The 17,969-nt window shown below is 40.1% G+C and overlaps 1 protein-coding gene across 1 annotated transcript in view; it reads left to right on the forward strand.

Annotated features, from left to right (window-relative positions):
- Nucleotides 1–17,969, forward strand: part of cemip (cell migration inducing hyaluronan binding protein) — a 198,561-nt gene that overhangs the window by 87,626 nt on the left and 92,966 nt on the right. Inside the window, exon 2 of the mRNA XM_022743348.1 lies at nt 6,448–6,633. Within this exon, the coding sequence (XP_022599069.1) occupies nt 6,579–6,633 (55 nt within the window). The 5' untranslated portion in view covers nt 6,448–6,578. The remainder of the gene's footprint in view (nt 1–6,447; nt 6,634–17,969) is intronic.

The raw sequence follows: 17,969 nt of genomic DNA on the forward strand, positions 1-17,969 counted from the left end.
ACAGTTCAGTTGTGGCTCATTCAAAGGCTACATAACCGCTGTTCCTACGGTGGCAAGTTGACATACATTAATCACCTATAACTGACCACATGATCAAATGTTACACAGACTGATAGTTTCATGATGTTGAGGATGTTATGTCACAGTCAGCCAAACATCGAGTTAAGTCGTAGCTTTGTGTCGACACTGTATTATTAGTATTCCACTGTATTTGGGGAAACTACATGAGAGTGAAAGCATTGGAAACAACATTTACACAATGTAGGGCAATAAAATCTACAACTAACAATCATTTCATTACAAATTAATTTTCCAGTTATTTCCTTGGCTAATTGATTGTTATGCTTGGTCCATTATGTGACAGAAAATAGTCAAAAATACCCATTTTAATTGTATTTTTTACATTAAAATGACTTGTTTTGTCGACCAACAGTCCACACTATCATACAGACTAAGAAAGGCTGCAAACACTCACATTTGAAAAGCTAGAACCAGTTGCTTTTTGTGTGTTTTGTCTTAAAGTATCACTTAAATGTTTAATCAATTATCAAAATAGTTGCTGAATCATGTCAAATAATGTTGTGTCAATAGATTCATCAATTAATCAACTAACAAATCACAGTTAAAAAAAAAAAATGCTAGCCAAACCTTTATCAGTGTAATCTTGGTTACAACAATGACAATAAGTCAGAAAAGCCAAACGGAAAGTGAGACCACCAGACACACACACACACACACACACACACACACACACACACACACACACACACACACTCACTCTACTTCACAAACTGTTCAAACACAGCCTCCTTCCTGACTGGCTGTCTGACAGACTGCTGCCAGCTGGCTGCTTGGAGTCACATCGACATGCCCACTGAGAAATCATAAACAGTGACGCTGCATGCTTTAATGGCGTTTGTGTTGCAGTGTCATAGCTCAGAAAAACCATTTGAACTTAGAATTCAAGAAAGCCAAGACAGAACAAGCTTTTGTTATTAATAATGCATGAATGCTTCACTTAAGTGGCTCCTGCCTTTGCTCACATGTGTGTGATCCGCGTGTGACAGTCAGATCAGGAGATGAAACAATTCACATTCTTTTTGAACACGGGTATTTGCAGACTCCCCTGTGTCATCTGCATGTGCACTGGACTGTACATCCCTGCGTCTGAGAGTCATCACATCATCTCTTCTCCACCATAATCTGAATACTGTCACATGACAGTAAAGCACACACACAGCATTCACCTCATGAAAAGCTCAGGAGGAAGAGGCAGTTTAAACAAAAAAAAAAAAAAGAAAAAACCTTAGTTGAAGGAATGGAACCGGTTTGACAGATTGAAATATACATTTACTTTACATCTGCTCATTTGACACTTTAATCCATAGAGACTGACAGTGAGGGACATCACTAAAGCTTGAGTGCAGTAGGAGACCTTGGTGTAAGTAATGAATACTAAATCTATTCAATATGGCAACACAAACATTGATGTAAAATGAGACGGAATAATAATAAAATAGTAACACAGAAATAATAAATGAAATAACTAAATAATTCAATTAAAATAAGATTTTAGAAAAATGATTACGTGTATAATTTTATGCTTTCTATAGGAAGCATAAAATCAGTAAGACATCAATATTTATAACAGCATGTAAAAGAAGTGCTGAGCAAAGTGTAAAGTTTCAGAGCTGGTTAAAGGCTAAAGTGAAGAAATAAAGTTTTTATCTTTCTTTTAAAAACACTCAGTGAGCTTCTTCTTCTCTGATATCTACAGGTCGTGTTGTCCACAGCTTTGGGTTGGAACTGACACAAGCTGCGTCCCTGATGTTTCTGGAACCTTTAGTAAAGCAGCAGTAGATGATCTCAGTGTTCCTGGAGGTCTATAGTTATCAAGGGAGCTAAAATGTAGCTTGGTGCTTGCACATGAAGGTCTTTGTATATAAGGAGGAGGAGCTTAAAATCAATTCTAAAGGTAACAGGAAGTTAAACTGGACTGATGTGCTCTCTCCTCTTGGTTCTGGTTCTCAGCCGAGCTGCAGTGTTTTGACTGAGAGATTCTTGAGATTCTTGAAGACAGAGAGAGACGACCCTGCTCTGATAGCATCTGGTAGCTTGTTCCACCACGGACCATAACAGTCTGGACTGAGATTGTTTTGTGTACAGGGATATTAATGACAGTCCACATTCCTCAGAGGAACACAGTGGCTCAGAAGGAGCTTAAGCCTCTGTGATGGATGAACATGGCTACTGGCAAGTTGGCCCAGGTGTAGATCCCTCTGCAATTAGCCATAATGGACATTGTAGAAGGCTACTTTCTGTGTTTACTTTCTCTCTGTGTCCTTTGTGTGTCCTTGTGGTCTTCAGACTTTCAGTATTCCAAGGAATTACTTATATATTGGATGATTCTGCACCTCACAATTTATATCCAATGCCAAATGTCAGAGCCAATGCAGGAAATGAAGTATCCTGTTTGTAGAAAGGCAGAAAGGAAGGCGGTGGAGATGAGGGTTGTGAATTAACGGCCTATCATCATCACTATCTCTAACCTGAACTATATCATAGTTCCTGAACACAAATACTGCAGAATCATCAATGCTGACACCGTTATGTGGCCGTATTTTTTAAAAGGCTGCACACATTTGTTTGCCAGTCTCAGTTGGGAGTGGGTGTCCTACATTGGTAGAGGCTATTCTACATACGCCAGAAAAAAGAATGATGTAATTTACTTGTTTTCTTCTGTTGTTCCCTGTTTGGCGTATTAATCCTTCCAGGTCTCCTTAGCTTGGGGCTGCACAGGAGGGTGCTGAGGGTGCTGGGTGGGTCTGCCCTTGCTTCCCACCCAGAAAGTCCCAGAGGGAGTTCACTGATGTGTCTATGAGTGTTGAACATCAGTGCAATTTTGCTGCTGCAGAGAGAAGCTCTTTGATTCTCAGAGACTAGTGACACCACTTTTTCTTCATGTCTTAGATCGGTAAAAAAAAAATCTAATCTCAAGTTCATAGTAAAAATATTGTGTTTCTTCTGCCTTGTCAAGGTTAGATTATTTGTTCCCTCCTTTTTTTATGATTAAAAGATCCATGTTTTACTACAGTGATCAAACATGTGGTGTACTCCTCTGAGCTGCTTTGCAGAATGTGACCCAGAAACACAAGCGCTGAACCAGTTAGGAGCCTTTTGACCCTGAGAGGGAAACATGTGAGACCCCAGATGAGACAATCACACTCATAATACATCAATGAGAATACATTCACGGGTACCTTGAACAGCCCTGTAATTATAATCACTCTCACATTTGCTTCCACACCACCAGATGTGTGGGTCACTCCACTTCTAGGATTTTACTAAATCTAGATCTAACAGCTGCAGGAGTGACTTACTAGAACATCACATTACTTTACAGTTGGCAGTGTTTTCAACATAAATCCATAAACCAAGTCGTGTTCACTTCATTCATTCATTCATTCATTCATTCATTCATTCATTCATTCATTCATTAGGAAACTGGAGATACCGGTTTAGACTTTCCCACTTGCAGCAATGTTTTCATCGGAATAAACTGATCCATGAGCGAGGTGATGTTTATGTCTTACTTATTTTATCAAAGGATTTCAGAAACCACACCTTTATTACATTAGTTATTTATTTTATTTTCATATTTTTCATAATAGTCATTTGTTGTCATGGTTTAGATCTGTGAATTCACCACACTGTATGTGAGGAGCAGAATGAGCAGAGTAATTACAGATGAATCAATTAATATTCTCTGATGTCAGGTTTCTACAATCCTCTGTTTTACTTGATCTGATTTAGTCTCAACAGCTGTATGAGAGAGATGTGTTTTGTAGTTTAGTGTTACTGTCTGTATTGTCTATCTGCAAGGTGTGAACTACAGGGGAACCAGGGGGAGCTCAGCTCCCCTTAACAAGACATGGGCTCCCCTGAAAACATCTAAAAATATTAACATTGCTATTTTGCTATGCATTTTCTAGTTTTTTGTATCTTCATCAACATGAATCATTCATGCATGATGATGATTTATCACTATTTCATTTTAGAGATAACTAGATGCATGCTAGTCTTGCCAACATAACCGTTGTTGATGAGGACTGGATCCCTTGTAGGAAGCCTGGTGTGCTTTGTTTCTGATGTAATGCTCATACATTTGTGTGTAAGCTGTTTTGCTATTTGACCAAACCACGTGTAATTTGTGCCCATAGAATATAAAATGTAATACGTCACTCTTCAGAGTTCATATATATAGTTAAGTTTTAAATCAAATTACTAATGGTTCAGAATGAACTCTTAAAACAGGCCACAGATACAGTATATACCAAGCCATATAGATATACAGATATACACCATCAGCCACAACAATAAAAACATGCTGTGGCTGATTGGTGTATATATTATGTATGTGTGTGTGTGTGTGTATATGTAAGCTATATATCATCAGATGTGTTGGCATAAAGCAGGTAGGCCTATATGCTTGCAGCTGTGGATGTATCTTTGCAAGAGTCATAATAAGTCCTCTCTTTGAGGCTCCGTCTGAACACCATGGTATAGTTTAGACACTGTGGATGTGGTAATAACAGTGCTCTGTATAAGCTATTATTATGACAGTGATCATCTCCCTACAATCATTAAAGCTGCTTTCACACATGCAACTGCAGCCTGAACTTTTCTTGACATTAACCAGAGGAGCTGTATGTGTGAACACAGATGTCCCAGTCAGTTGAATGGACTTTCCCCTGTCAGTTGCCAAGAATAAAGTCTGTGTGATGTGCAATTGAGCCCATAAGTGAATAGAGCCAGTCATTGTCTGAAGAAAATACACAGTGAGTGTTCTATCATTTCTCCTGCACGCTTTACCCAGACGCCACCACTCATCGAAACCAAAAACAGTGTGTCCGGGTGGTGAGAGTGCGTCTCACACAGACAACCTCCTGTCTGCACCTGATTCTCCAGACGTTCACATGTACATATGTGAAAATGGCTTTAGTGGAGTAGTTCTTTGATAATCAAGCGACATTAGCAGCATAAAGCTCAGCAAACAAACTGAATGAAATATATGTCTCTGTCTGGCCCATGAAGGCAGCTCTAGTGTGAACAGTGTATCTACAATCATGGTAAATAGGCCATTGTACTACAACTACTGCACAGGAAAACTCCCACTAACTCTGTGCCCCCATAGTGAAACAGCAAGCTAATTAAATGATAAAATGAATTATGATTAATTATTATAGAGCTCCTTTATGCCCACAGCCTCTCACTGGGCTCTCTACATGAGCAGGATGAGCTAATTCATTGTAACCAGAGCCAGCATCGGGATGCTGCGCAGTTTACAGTGATTCAGCCAACAGTCCGCAGTAAACACTGTGAAGTCATTAAATGAGGAGTAAGAAGTGCAAAATGTCACAGCATGTTTTACAGACTGTTTTATGGAGGTACGGTCTGGAAGAAGCGAGACTTTACAGGTGAGCAGTCCATACAGGACTGAATGAACATCCAGCATTCTGGTCTCATAATATATCCACGACTGCAGGAGCTAGCTCACTAAGCAGATCTGGCTGACAAACAAACCGCTGGGTGGAGGCCAGCCAGTTTACAACATGCATGATGTTTAGGCTACTATGTTTTTTGCCAATTATTTCTTTGCAATAACATATATAACTTCCTAAATGTCTGAGAACTTTTAAACAACCGTTTGAGAACTACAACCTTCTGATGTGTGAGCTAGCAACAAGGTGAAAACAAAATGTCCTCTGAAGGTGTAAATTGACATTCTTCTATTTTCTTCTTGTTCACTGGTTTTCATTCTAACATGATGCTGTGGAGGATAAAAGGTCAAGGAAGAACTGCTCTTCATCCCTTTTGCCAGACAAACATTACCATGAGATCGACCTTAGGTTTCATTCACAGTGTTACATGCGATCATGAGTATTTGAAATACAGCACTTGCTTTGAGTAATCTAACAGAATACATCTGCAGTGAAATACATATTAAGAGTGAGGGGCAAAATCAGAGCAGGTAACACTGCTATAAATGTCATCATGTAGGCTACACAGTGGCTCAGGCAGCTCAGTGTGGCTCACTGTCTCTGCTGTTGATCATGTGAAGACAACTGAATGCCAGTAATCAAAATAACAACACTGAAATTGGTTTTATGTCCCCTTTCCAAAACAATTATGTGCGTCTTTGACAAACCTGTGTGATGTTGCAGTGGTTATGTGTGTGTGTGTGTGTGTGCCCTTTCATACAGTAAAACTATCTACTCTTATAATGTCTGTAAAGATAAAGTTAAAACCTATAATGAAATCTAGTGCTCTTAAGGACTCCTGCACTGGGACAGACCTCCTGTCACGCTCGTTCACCAGGGAGTCCTTTAGAATCACCTATTTGTACATGTCTTGCTGAGTCTTCTGCATTTCAATGTGATGTTCTAGGTGCCTTCGGTGGCTCCCCGCTGTGAACTTGGCACTTCCCACTCTGAGACCTTCTCTGAAGCCCACTGGGAGGTCTGACGCAACCTTTGAAGGCCTCAAGTGTGAAGTTGGTCAGCAGCAGGCCGAGAGAGATGAAGACATGCGTCGTGTTTCTGGCAGCTCTGCTGCTCCCCAGCATCCAAGCAGGTGAGTGCAGCATGTTTTCTTTTTCTTTCTTCTTTTCTAATCATCAGTTCATCAGTCACTAATCATATTCTACCACCCTATGAATCCTGCTTATACCAAAATGATTCACGTTACACAGTGTGTAGAAGACAAAAAGAGAAGATGAGGGTAAAATGATAAAGCAAGAGGAAAATCTTAAGTAATTGCTCTCAGCTGCACGTCACTGTAACTGCCGGGTTCAGGCGACCCCTCCACTCTGCGTTGTGTGGAGAATGAGGAGCGGGAGGCTTGCTGATCCTTGTGCGCCGCGGGTTATTGTCTGAACGGGAACAGAATATGTACAGACCAGTCAAACAGGTGGCGCTCACACGGCTCACTACAAAGAACAGCATGTTATTTTAGCTCTGAGGCTAACTAGCTAGCTTAGAGAGGGCGATATGACATTATTTGAACATTTCAGCACTTGAAAAGTACAGGGACTCACTTGTGACAATCTTCATGAACATTTCTACAGTCACAGTGCACATATATGTTCATACATTGTACATACAGACATTAATACACAATATTTGCACACCGTGCTGCACTCTAACTCACCTCAGGCACATCTCTCATGAGCTGGCAACGTCTCGAAGCTGCTACCTCCAAGAGAGGGCGCCGTTGAGCCAATAAATCCATACAGATACATAAATATAAAATCATGGCAGTTACAGCAAATGGAATCACATGCTATACAAACTCTGTTACAATCCAATTAAATTTTATATAACATAACATAGATTATCTCCAGGCACTTTACAGAGTAAGGTCAGGACCTGACAATATTATAGAGAGAAACCCAACAGTTCCACCATGAGCAGCACCTGGAGACATTGGAGAGGAAGAACTCCCTTTAACAGGAAGAAAGCTCCAACAGAGCAGGGTGGGAGGTGGGATGGTCTGCCTTGAGCGTTGGGTTTTAAAGTACAGAAATGGGTGAGAGAGGAAAAGAGGGAGAGGAAAAGGGGAGAAAAGAGAGAGAGACCAAGAACAGAATACCGTTGTACTCAAGCTCTGCCAGACTGTCTGTTACAATGATAATAATAATAGTCATACTGATCTGTTATTAATGATAACAGCAGCAATGATACCAGCACAAATTATTACTACTAAGACTACTGATAATAATAAAAATAATCATCATAATCATAATCATCATAACATTAATAATGATGATGCGTGATTTAGTGGCAGATCTGGATCCCACAGCTCCTAACTATAATCTTTATCAAAGAGGACAGTTTGAAGTCTAATCTTAAATGTACAGGGAGTCTGCCTCCTGCACCCAGACTGGGAGCCGGCTCCACAGGAGCTGGCTCCACAGGAGAGGAGCCTGATAGCTGAAGACTCTGCCTCCCATTCTACTCTTAGAGACTCTAGGAACTACAAGCAGACCTGCGAAGAGTACTATTGGGATAATAAGGTATAAGGTTTTTAATATATGTATATATAGATATGGTGTTAATAAGGGCATTGTATGTGAAGAGGGATTTTGAATTTCACTGTGGATTTAGGGAGCCAGTGCAGAGAAGCTAATATAATCTCTCTCCTAGTTCCTGTCAGTACTCTGCTGCAGCATTTTGGATCAGCTGGAGGCTTTTCCCAGTGTTCCCGGGACATCCTGATGATAAAGAATTACAATAGTCCCCCCAAAATGACCCCAACGTTTCTTACAGTCCTCCAACCTGAACAACCACACAGGTCGTTTGTTCCAACCCTCTGACCCATAAGAGCTGTTCCTCTCAGCATGTAAACTGGGAAGTCTCTGAGACTGTCTCAGCGGCGACTGCCTGTCACAAAGCTACTCTCCACAGATTCAAAGTGCAGTCGCAGATGTTTCACAATAAACTACACACAAAAAATAAGTCACTTTTATTTCCTTTTAATGTCCAACTGAAATCACAAAAACAAAAACATGTCAAAGTTATTTTTAAATGTATATTTAAACAGTGTGTGTGAGTGTGTTTGACAGTTTGCAGTTTCAGTTCAGTCTCACTGCTTTAATCAGCATAACTTTGAGTTGCAGCAGTCAATGAACAATACAGCTGCACACTACCTGTGCAGCACCAAACCGCACACAGACTAAATTAGATTAGCTGGTAAAATATCGGAGCTTTTACTTTAGCAGCTTAAGAGCCAGATGTTTTTCTCAGGGGTTGGTGGAGACCAAACCAGAGCTGACCTGAGTGAGTATTGGACTTATATTCATCAGGTAGACACAGCCAACAAAACAAACTCTGTGTTGCTCTGTGTCTACAGGTAAATAGGCAACTGTTAACCATAACAATTATATGAGATGTCAGTATTATGTTTCCATTTTGTTCTACTGCCCAGACTTACCCAGCTATGTGTGAGTCTGCTCCTCATCAGCGTCTGACTTCCCTCCCCTCTCTGAGGCACTCACACCCTAACTGGTTCCTACAGAAGACATAAATCTTTACAAATGGCTCACAACATGTCAACGGGACATAAAGAACTAGCATCCCCTCCTTGTGGTTTTATGCCTCCACCGTTCAGACTAGTTTCAGGTTACATCCCTGTTTATTCAGAATCAAACAAAATATGAACCATTTGTGTGAACTTTTGTCATAATTGCTGTGTGAAGTCTTCAGTAACGGTAATTCAGTAAAAGTGTTTTATGAGGTCACACTGACCTTGACCTTTGACCACCAAAATCGAATCAGTTCATCATTGAGTCCAAGTGAATGTTTGTGTCAAATTTGAAGAAGTTGCAAGACATTACTGAGATGCCCACGAGAATGGGATGGACAACCAGAATATGAATAAATGAATGAATGAATAAATATACAGCAATAAAAATATAGAATATCATCAGATATATCCTTTAATAAACGACACAGGACATGTGATTTCCAGAGAAAAAGACGTTAATTTCAGTTAAAGACTTGAATCGTTGTTGGAAGCTCTATGCCACAGCAGGATAAGCTGTATGAGGCACAATACTACCTTACATTTGTTTTTTGTCTTTAATAGGATTTACTGATAACAGTGAAAATACAGTACTGCTTGTGACTTTGTGTTTTATTCATCACTGTGCTTTATTTCAATCAAACATCTGCAGTGAAGAGAAGCCTGTAGCACTGCTCATATGTAAACAACAGAAGCTGTGAAGAGCTGTCGATGTGACTTTGAAACTGAAGCTCTGTAGCCTTCAGACTCATTGAGAGTACTGTTAGGTCCAGTACATGAGCTATCCTTGTCTGTTGGAAACATATGTGGAAGGCAAATAACAAGTAAAAGGATTGGATCAAACGAATTGCATAAGACTTTTTTTTTTTTTTTGTCAAAACAAAAACATATTTTCTTACTTACTCCAACACAATACATTTTCAGAAACAGCGTCTCTGTTCCTCTTGAAAGACCAAGTAACTAGCCTAGCCAAGAAAAAGCTAATTCCAGTGAAAACTGGTTACAACCTCCATTATACTCAGGTGGTGTCAGAAATCAGAAATGTCAGAGACTAATCTGAAATATGTTTTTAAGCTGCTAATTTGCACCAGTGAATTTTGAAACAAACATAAAGCTGCCTGCATTATGTTCACTGATTATGTATCTCATTTGTTTTCCCACAGTATCTGTTCAGGGCAGCTAAGTCATGATTAACAATCAAATAATTATGTTCAGGTAACTCAAAGCGCTTGGTTAAGGTCAGGGAAATAATCTAGTGTTGGTTAAATATTTAAAAAAGTTAACAGTGAGCAGAAGCATAGACAGGATGCATTTATGCATTTACTTTATTAGCATTTAATCAAAGCCCTAGTACATCCTTTACACTGTTTTTGTCACCTACACCAAAATACATGCAGGACCCAGGATGTTCCATCCCTTGCACAGTCACTATTCAGCCTGACCACTGCTTGCATGCAGCACAAGAGCATAACACTTCCCTCACTGGATAAAATGTTGTCACTAAAGCAACATCTCCTCCAACCTGAACAACCATACCGGATGTTATTTTCAGTGTCATGGTTACAATAATAAACTGTACCGACATAGACTGTACCGACAGTGGCCTACCTACCTTTGTTGCCATGGTTACTACAGTAATGGTCGGTCATGGCTTGGTTAGGTTAAGGAAAAGATGGTGATTTGGGTTAAAATAAGAACTTCCTCAACGTAACATGGTCTTAGTTGTCATGGTTACAATATAAACAGCTAGTTTTACAAGTGAATCGATCACCGCTCTCCTGTGTCAAATCTACTCCTTCAAAATTATATTTTAGGAAAAGCAGAGGAAATGGCTGAAAATATAATATGTACTCTTCAAAATAAAAGTCTCTGCCAATACCGACAGGAATTTACAGGCTTTTATAATGTCCTGCTCATAATTTAGCTCAACAACTTGACTTACACAGGTGGCAAATACTTTTTCTCCAAAATGTATAAGAAAACGATGTTTAATACTAAACAATGTAATTTCTAGGTGACAGTGTCATAAAAAGAGGACGAATAAAACCAACTACTTACATGACATGAGAGAAGAGGAAAATGAGAATGTGTTTTTTGTGATTTGGATTAACTGATTCTTTAAATGAATGAGTTCAATGACTCCATGTTGGCTGTTTTTTAACCTAATTAACATCAACAACTTATTGTAATCAGCAGCAGGCAGTTGGCACAGAGGAGCAGTGATGCTCAGTATTCACCTGCAGTGTCAGAGGAATACCACTATCAGCTTATGGATTTATAGCTGAACAAGTATGAAAGACACTAATCTGTGCATCAAATTCATTTCTCAGGATGAGAGAGGGAGCTTAAACACAGAGAGACAGCGCTGCCTTCACTGCAATGAGCAGCAGCACCGGGTCATGTAGGGATTCTGAATTCTATAACCAAGGCTTTGGGTCAAATCCCAAACTCCTCACACACTCACTGAGAAATATGCACATATGGCATAAACATATACAGCTAATCCCAAAACAGGCAAAGAGGTGGGGCGAGTGTGGCTTTGGTGCATACAGGTTTGTTGCAGGCATACGCTCACCCACCTGTCACTCAAAGTGGCCACACGTGAATTATACAGAACTTTAGGCCTTAATAAACTTTTAACAGGTGTGTTATAAAAACATTCACACCCCGTACAGTTGTCAGTTGGAGGAAATTAGCTCTAGAGACTCTAGTGGTCATTAGAGGAACTGCAGTTTTTAGCACTTCAGTACTTCTTATGGCTTTTTATGCCTTTATTGTAGAGACAGTGAGAGAGAGACAGGAAAGTTGGGTAGCTAGAGAGAGGATGACATACAGCAAAGGGCCGTGGGCTGGATTCGAACCCAGGCTGCTGCGATTAGGACCAAGCCTTGATGGTACGTGCTCTACCAGGTGAGCCACCAAGGTGCCCCGGCTTTATTTTTTTTTCCCCTCTGCGCCGTGGACACAATATCTCAGTAACACCTTGACAGGAACTTCTTCAATTTGGCACAAACATTCACTAGGACTCAAGGATGAACGGATTAGATTTTGATGAACAAAAGGTTAAAGGTCAAGGTCAGTGTGACCTCACAAAACACTTTGTAGCTATTACTCAAGACTTCACACAGCAACTATGACAAAATTTCACACAAACGGTTAATATTTTGCGTGATGTGACTCTGGATAAACAGGAATATAATGTGAAACTAGAGTGAGGGACGCAGACAATCACGAGGTGGTAAATCTAGTTCAGCCCACTTCTTCTCCATGTTGTGCTGTGTTGCCCCCATGTCCTCGTGAACCTCCTTGGGTGAAAAGCCCTTGAGACGGAGGTAGCGGATGACTGCACCGAGGCCGATGTTGTTCATTCTCAGACAGCACTGACGTCCATTTTTCAATTACCCGAAACAGAGAAACCACAAAAATTATTAACTTCAAACTCTCTACATAATCACTCAGAGAGCTGAACTGCACGAGCATGTAGCTGTATAACTCATCTCCTTAGGTCACAAACTTATCAATTACTCCTCGTACGCATATGGATATAGTCTCATGCATACTGTTCATACATGCCTGTGGACACAGAGGAAAGACACACACTGCAGGCTTGCATTTGTCTGTGTGTCATGTGTAGAAAGTAGACTTATTCTTCTTCCAGCAACAGGCATCTTGCCAAACAACTGATCCTAGCCCTGCTCTGTGTGTGTGTAGAATACACCTCTAACACAATAAAATGCCTAACTAGCACATACTATACACTTTGGATGTACTTCTTTACCTGATCTCCTTGCTCTCTGCCTTAGTGAACATATGTAGTAGTTAGTACTTACACCAAGGTTTCCTACTGATCTGAATCTTTAGTGTTGTTGCTTTGGCATTAGAAACATTAAGGGCTTTAGAAACGTTCTTCCACTATAAACTCAACACGGATCTCTACTTTTGTCCTGTTGCTTCTTTTTATTGCAGCTTTATTGTGATTGCAAACAGAGGCATTCCAAGCTGTAAGCAAATCTCTCTAATCACAACCACACGAGTATCTCAGTCGGTGGCAGATCGACTTTCTGTTGGAGGCTTAGTGATGAGGCTGTATCTCAATGAGAAGCTCAAACACAGGACTGCAGTGAATGGAAGTCATTTTATCAGATATTTCTGTATGAATTTGTGGACATTTTGTTTTTCCCTGGCCAGCTGATACAAAGCAACAGTAACTTTTACCACGTCGGATAAACTGGATGCTGTTTCATTGAGTTTTTTAAATTATGCATTGTCATCAAACTTGTAAATTAGTTCCTGAAAATCTGACATTTGTTGATGCATAGTTTAAGGTAAAGTCATCTGCTGTACAGGAAGTGATGTGTTTTGATTAGATTTAAACACACAGTCTGCCTCTTCCGCCTGGCTCTCTCAATCAAAACAATAACAAAAGACAGCACTGGGTGATGTCATGAAATAGTGTGGGATCATGGGAGTTGTTTTCATCACCATTACTGTAAGCTCCTCCCGGTTTGGATTCCTTCAGTATCAGTGGTTCAGGAAATCAAACAGACCTTGTGATTCTAACTGTTAAAAACACTGAATGAAGCAGTTTGACATGTAAAGTCAGTGTTGGAGCGACGCTGTACGGAGGACAGAGACTCAGGGAAGAGTTGGAGCTGAGATTGATGCTAACCTTTGTTCTGATTGTTTCTCTGATAACTTATGAAGCAGACGTTCAGCAGGTTTTTACCAGCAGCTGAATTATCCACAGAGGTGTCCTCCTCTCCATAACAAACACACCAGGGGATTAAAACCAGTAGAAACACCAAGAAAGCAGTTTACCTTTAAAAAGCAGAGATTCAGCGACGCTCTTCAGTGACACAGGACAGGACGTCTCCAGCAGCTGGGAGCTGAGCTGTCTAACATTTCCTCAGCTTGTTTCTCTGATAACTTCAGATCCAGACGTCCGACGACTAAAATCCTTCATCTGGTTCAAATATAGAGCTGAAAACCACCAAGGTGTCAAAAGTGGCTTAAAACTAGATAAAAGTCAATGTTGAGCTTCTGTCAGACAAACACACTGTCACATGATCATAGAGAATATGATGTCACTGACAGGCGACCAATGACACATTACAATGATTAAAATCACAGATCTCTCTGGTTTGAGAATTGATGGAAACATTTATGATAATATAAGAACACAACTCAACAACGCATAGAACACAGGTTTAATTGTTAGAATGTTAGATTTTTTCTATGTTTCAATGTGGAAAAGAGGAGCAGGAACAGCCAGGGATGAGCAAAGAAAAGAGCACCACCTAATGCCGGGATCAGACAACATCACATTTCGATTGAACTGTCAGTTCAGATGATTATGCTGGCTGAAATTTCTGACTTATTCCAGGGGCAATAGAACCCTGACATAGATCGCAAGCATGTTCCTGATCCACACAATGTAGAAGTCATCCAACAGAGCGGCAGACAGACTGATCATGGAGCACAGCATCGACTTTATCAAACTATGTGAGAAAAGGCAATTTTCTAATCCCTCATCGGGCTTTCAAACCACAGAATTGGTTTTCTTTCACTATTAGTCACCACACAGGATAAAATCACACATTGTCATACTTGACATCCCAATGTCTGTTGAATTGGATTGAATTCCGCCATTGTTGGGCTGATATCATATAGTTTGAGCATAAACTTCTTTATCCGAAAAATCCCCAAAATGTGATTGGCAGCTTATCTGTGGGAGCTGAAACACTGCAGCAGTGGGGGCCTGGGCACAAAACTTTACAACAGGACACATCGTGTCTACACTGGAGGGTCAACGTGAGCAGAGTTCAGAGCTCAGTGCACAACCACTGTGGTTACGAACAGAAAACAGAGGAAAGTGGACTTGGGTAACAACGCGAGCGGATACGCAGCCTGTGTCACGGCTGGACTGATCAATATAGAAGCGCATGTATTTTGTCAGATGTGTGTGAGATTGCCAACTGAGCAATGTGTCTGAAATGCTTCCTGTTCCATGTATACTGTATCTCACCGGATAGGGGAAACTGTGACTTGCTGGTCGTGCTCAATGCAAACTCAGTTGATAACCAATGGCATCATTATCCAACCTAGAATCTTTTAGATGTTACACTCAGAAACAAAAACACCAGAGAAATACCAGAGTCAGTTGGACTGATCTCCAGGGCAACGTGAATGTTTGCAGAAAGTCTCATGGCAGTTCATCCAGTAGCTGTTGAGATATTTAGTCTACAAGTAGTGGACCAAATGAACAACAGGCAGCCATGATGCAAGTGTGGCTGTAAACACCACATCTAAAGCTGCTGTCTTCATGGTTTTGCTTTGCAGTTTCATTAAATGAAAGTTTAATGATCCCTGTGCGGAAATGTGGCTGTTGCAAAGCAAACGGCAATAGAATACATCAAAGAAGAATCAGAAAGGCAAACCAGGATGTAATGAGTAAATATAGAGAAAATCCTCAGAGTCAGACACATGAAGTCGGAAATATGTAAATGAAAATGTAAATGAAAAAATGTTCAAAATGTGAGAAAAATATAAGCGCTAAGCAGGTTTCAGGTAATGAACCAAAGTTCAGGTTTGTTGAGATGGATTTGTTTATAGTCTGTATGTCATCAGTTCACTTCCTCTCTGTCCCACTCCAGCTCACCACAGTGAACCTGCAAGAGCACTTCATGTGAACACAGTTCAGACAGCAACGACAATCTGTCAGTGCTGCAGCACTGCTGCTTTCTTTCTTCCTTTCTTTCTTGCTTTCTTTGTTTATTCCTTTCTTTCTTTCTTTCTTTCTTCCTTCCTTTCTTTCTTTCTTTCTTTCTTCCTTTCTTTCTTTCTTTCTTTCTTTCTTCCTTCCTTCCTTCCTTTCTTCCTTCCTTCCTTCCTTCCTTTCTTTCTTTCTTTCTTTCTTTCTTTCTTTCTTTCTTTCTTCCACTGCAGTGCATATGGACTGGATGTCTTCTGGTCTCTGCTAAACACACTGTATGTTTTTCACAGCGCACTTATCAAAACCAAAGCCAGCAGCGACTGTTGAGGAACACTGCACAGATTGAGAGCTCATATTTATCAAAAAACCTGAGCCTGTCTTCTGTATAAGAAGAATTTCATTTAAGAACCAAGATCCAACTGAAGAGGAAAAAAGTCCTTTACTGAAAGTGAAGAATAGGAAACATTTATTTCCTATTGTTACTCCTAGAGCACCTCTTAGGTTAAATTACATGTGAGCTCTAAGCAGGAGGAGCCTACTTTGATTAATAAAAGATAAAAGGTGAAAGATAAAAAGATTTACACAACATCCACTCCACTGTTTATTCTTCGAAAAATATTTTAGTCCAAAACATATGTGTATGTGAGCTTTCTAGATGTACAGTAAATTCTATCTTATGCGTGTTGGTCTATAGACAATTGTATTACTTTTCCTGTGACATCCCTGGTCCTCCATATTTTTCAGAATCACAGGTCCAGTCCTTTAACACAGGAAACGTTTTAGAGTGGTGTTTAGACGTTGAACACACTCTGGTGTGCACTGTGTGAGAATCTGTCATTGGTTCAGTAAATGACAGGACTGGTTGTGATGGGTTCCTTCCCTGGGTCTTTGCCTTCGATTCCAACTCTCCTTCAACTCTCTTTGTTTCATTTAAATATTTTTAATTATTAATGTAATCAGCTGTCCTAATGATGACTGACATTTCAGCTCAGTGGAGTTGATCCTGGTAACCTCCTGATATTTGATTTCTTTCACTGCAGCCACTGTTGATTATTTCTAATATTCAACTGTTATCACTTGTTGACTTCACTTGTGTGAAGTTTTGTAAATAGACAACTTGAAGCCACACCACACTGTTGTTAGTGTACAATCAGATGGTCACATCAAGAGCCTGGTCCACCCTGAACAAAGCAGATAAAGCTCAAGACATTTATGCAGCAGCTCTCCTTGAAAGCTCATTGCTGTGTTACACTCTGTTATTATCCTGTCCTCACCTGTAATTACAGCTGTGAAGAGATAAAATGCCTTGAAAGCTTCATTCCTCCTGATTTGTTTTTGTGGTGTAATTCTCCCTGACTCACCTGGGCTGGTGGTTTTGTGATGGAGTTCAGACACAGGTTAAGTTGTTGGATTAAGAAAAGAATTCAAAGCAAAGCAGCAGCATCAGCAGTTTTACTCACAGCTGTCAAACACTCCAGGAACTGGCAGACACAGATCTCCAAGGACTGACTTCAGTCGCTCACTCAGGAGTGAGTGTGTGTGTGTGTGTGTGTATGTGTGTGTGTGAACAGCTGCTGATGAAGAACTTTTTACTGTATGTCGGGTTTTATGGTTTTATGGTGTAAGCATTTCCATTTTAGTGTGTGTATCCTTCAGTGCTTGGAGGAGGTGGAAACTTTAACATGAGTTAGTCCACTCATTTCCATCTATTGATGTAAAAACGAAGAAGGAAAAATTAGACGAGGCAGTTTTGTCACCACAATTTGAGTGTAAAGTAACATGAAACAGAGATCCCTCTAGACAATACAATATAACATGAAGTATGGCCTTAAAAGCTACTGGAGTTAACTTATTTATGTGATGTGTGGCATGTTATAAGGATGGATGACACTGGAATTTATTTTATTATATAATAAACAGAAGTAATATAATCCATATTTATTCAATACATGAAAAATTAGAATCACCTCCTTGTGGTTGTCTGCCTCCTCCGCTCAGACTAGTTTCAGGTTACTTCCCTTTTTATACAGAGTCATAGAAAATATGAACCGTTTGTGTGAAATCTTGTCACATCACTGTATGAAGGCTTGATGTCTAAAAAGTGTTTTCTGAGGTCACACTGACCTTGACCTTTGACCTTTGACCAGTAAAACCTAATCAATTCTTTCTTGAGTCC

This window comes from Seriola dumerili, unplaced genomic scaffold (genome assembly GCF_002260705.1).
Source record: "Seriola dumerili isolate Sdu_G_001 unplaced genomic scaffold, Sdu_1.0 BDQW01000003.1, whole genome shotgun sequence".
In the NCBI taxonomy this organism is placed as follows: Eukaryota; Metazoa; Chordata; class Actinopteri; order Carangiformes; family Carangidae; genus Seriola; species Seriola dumerili.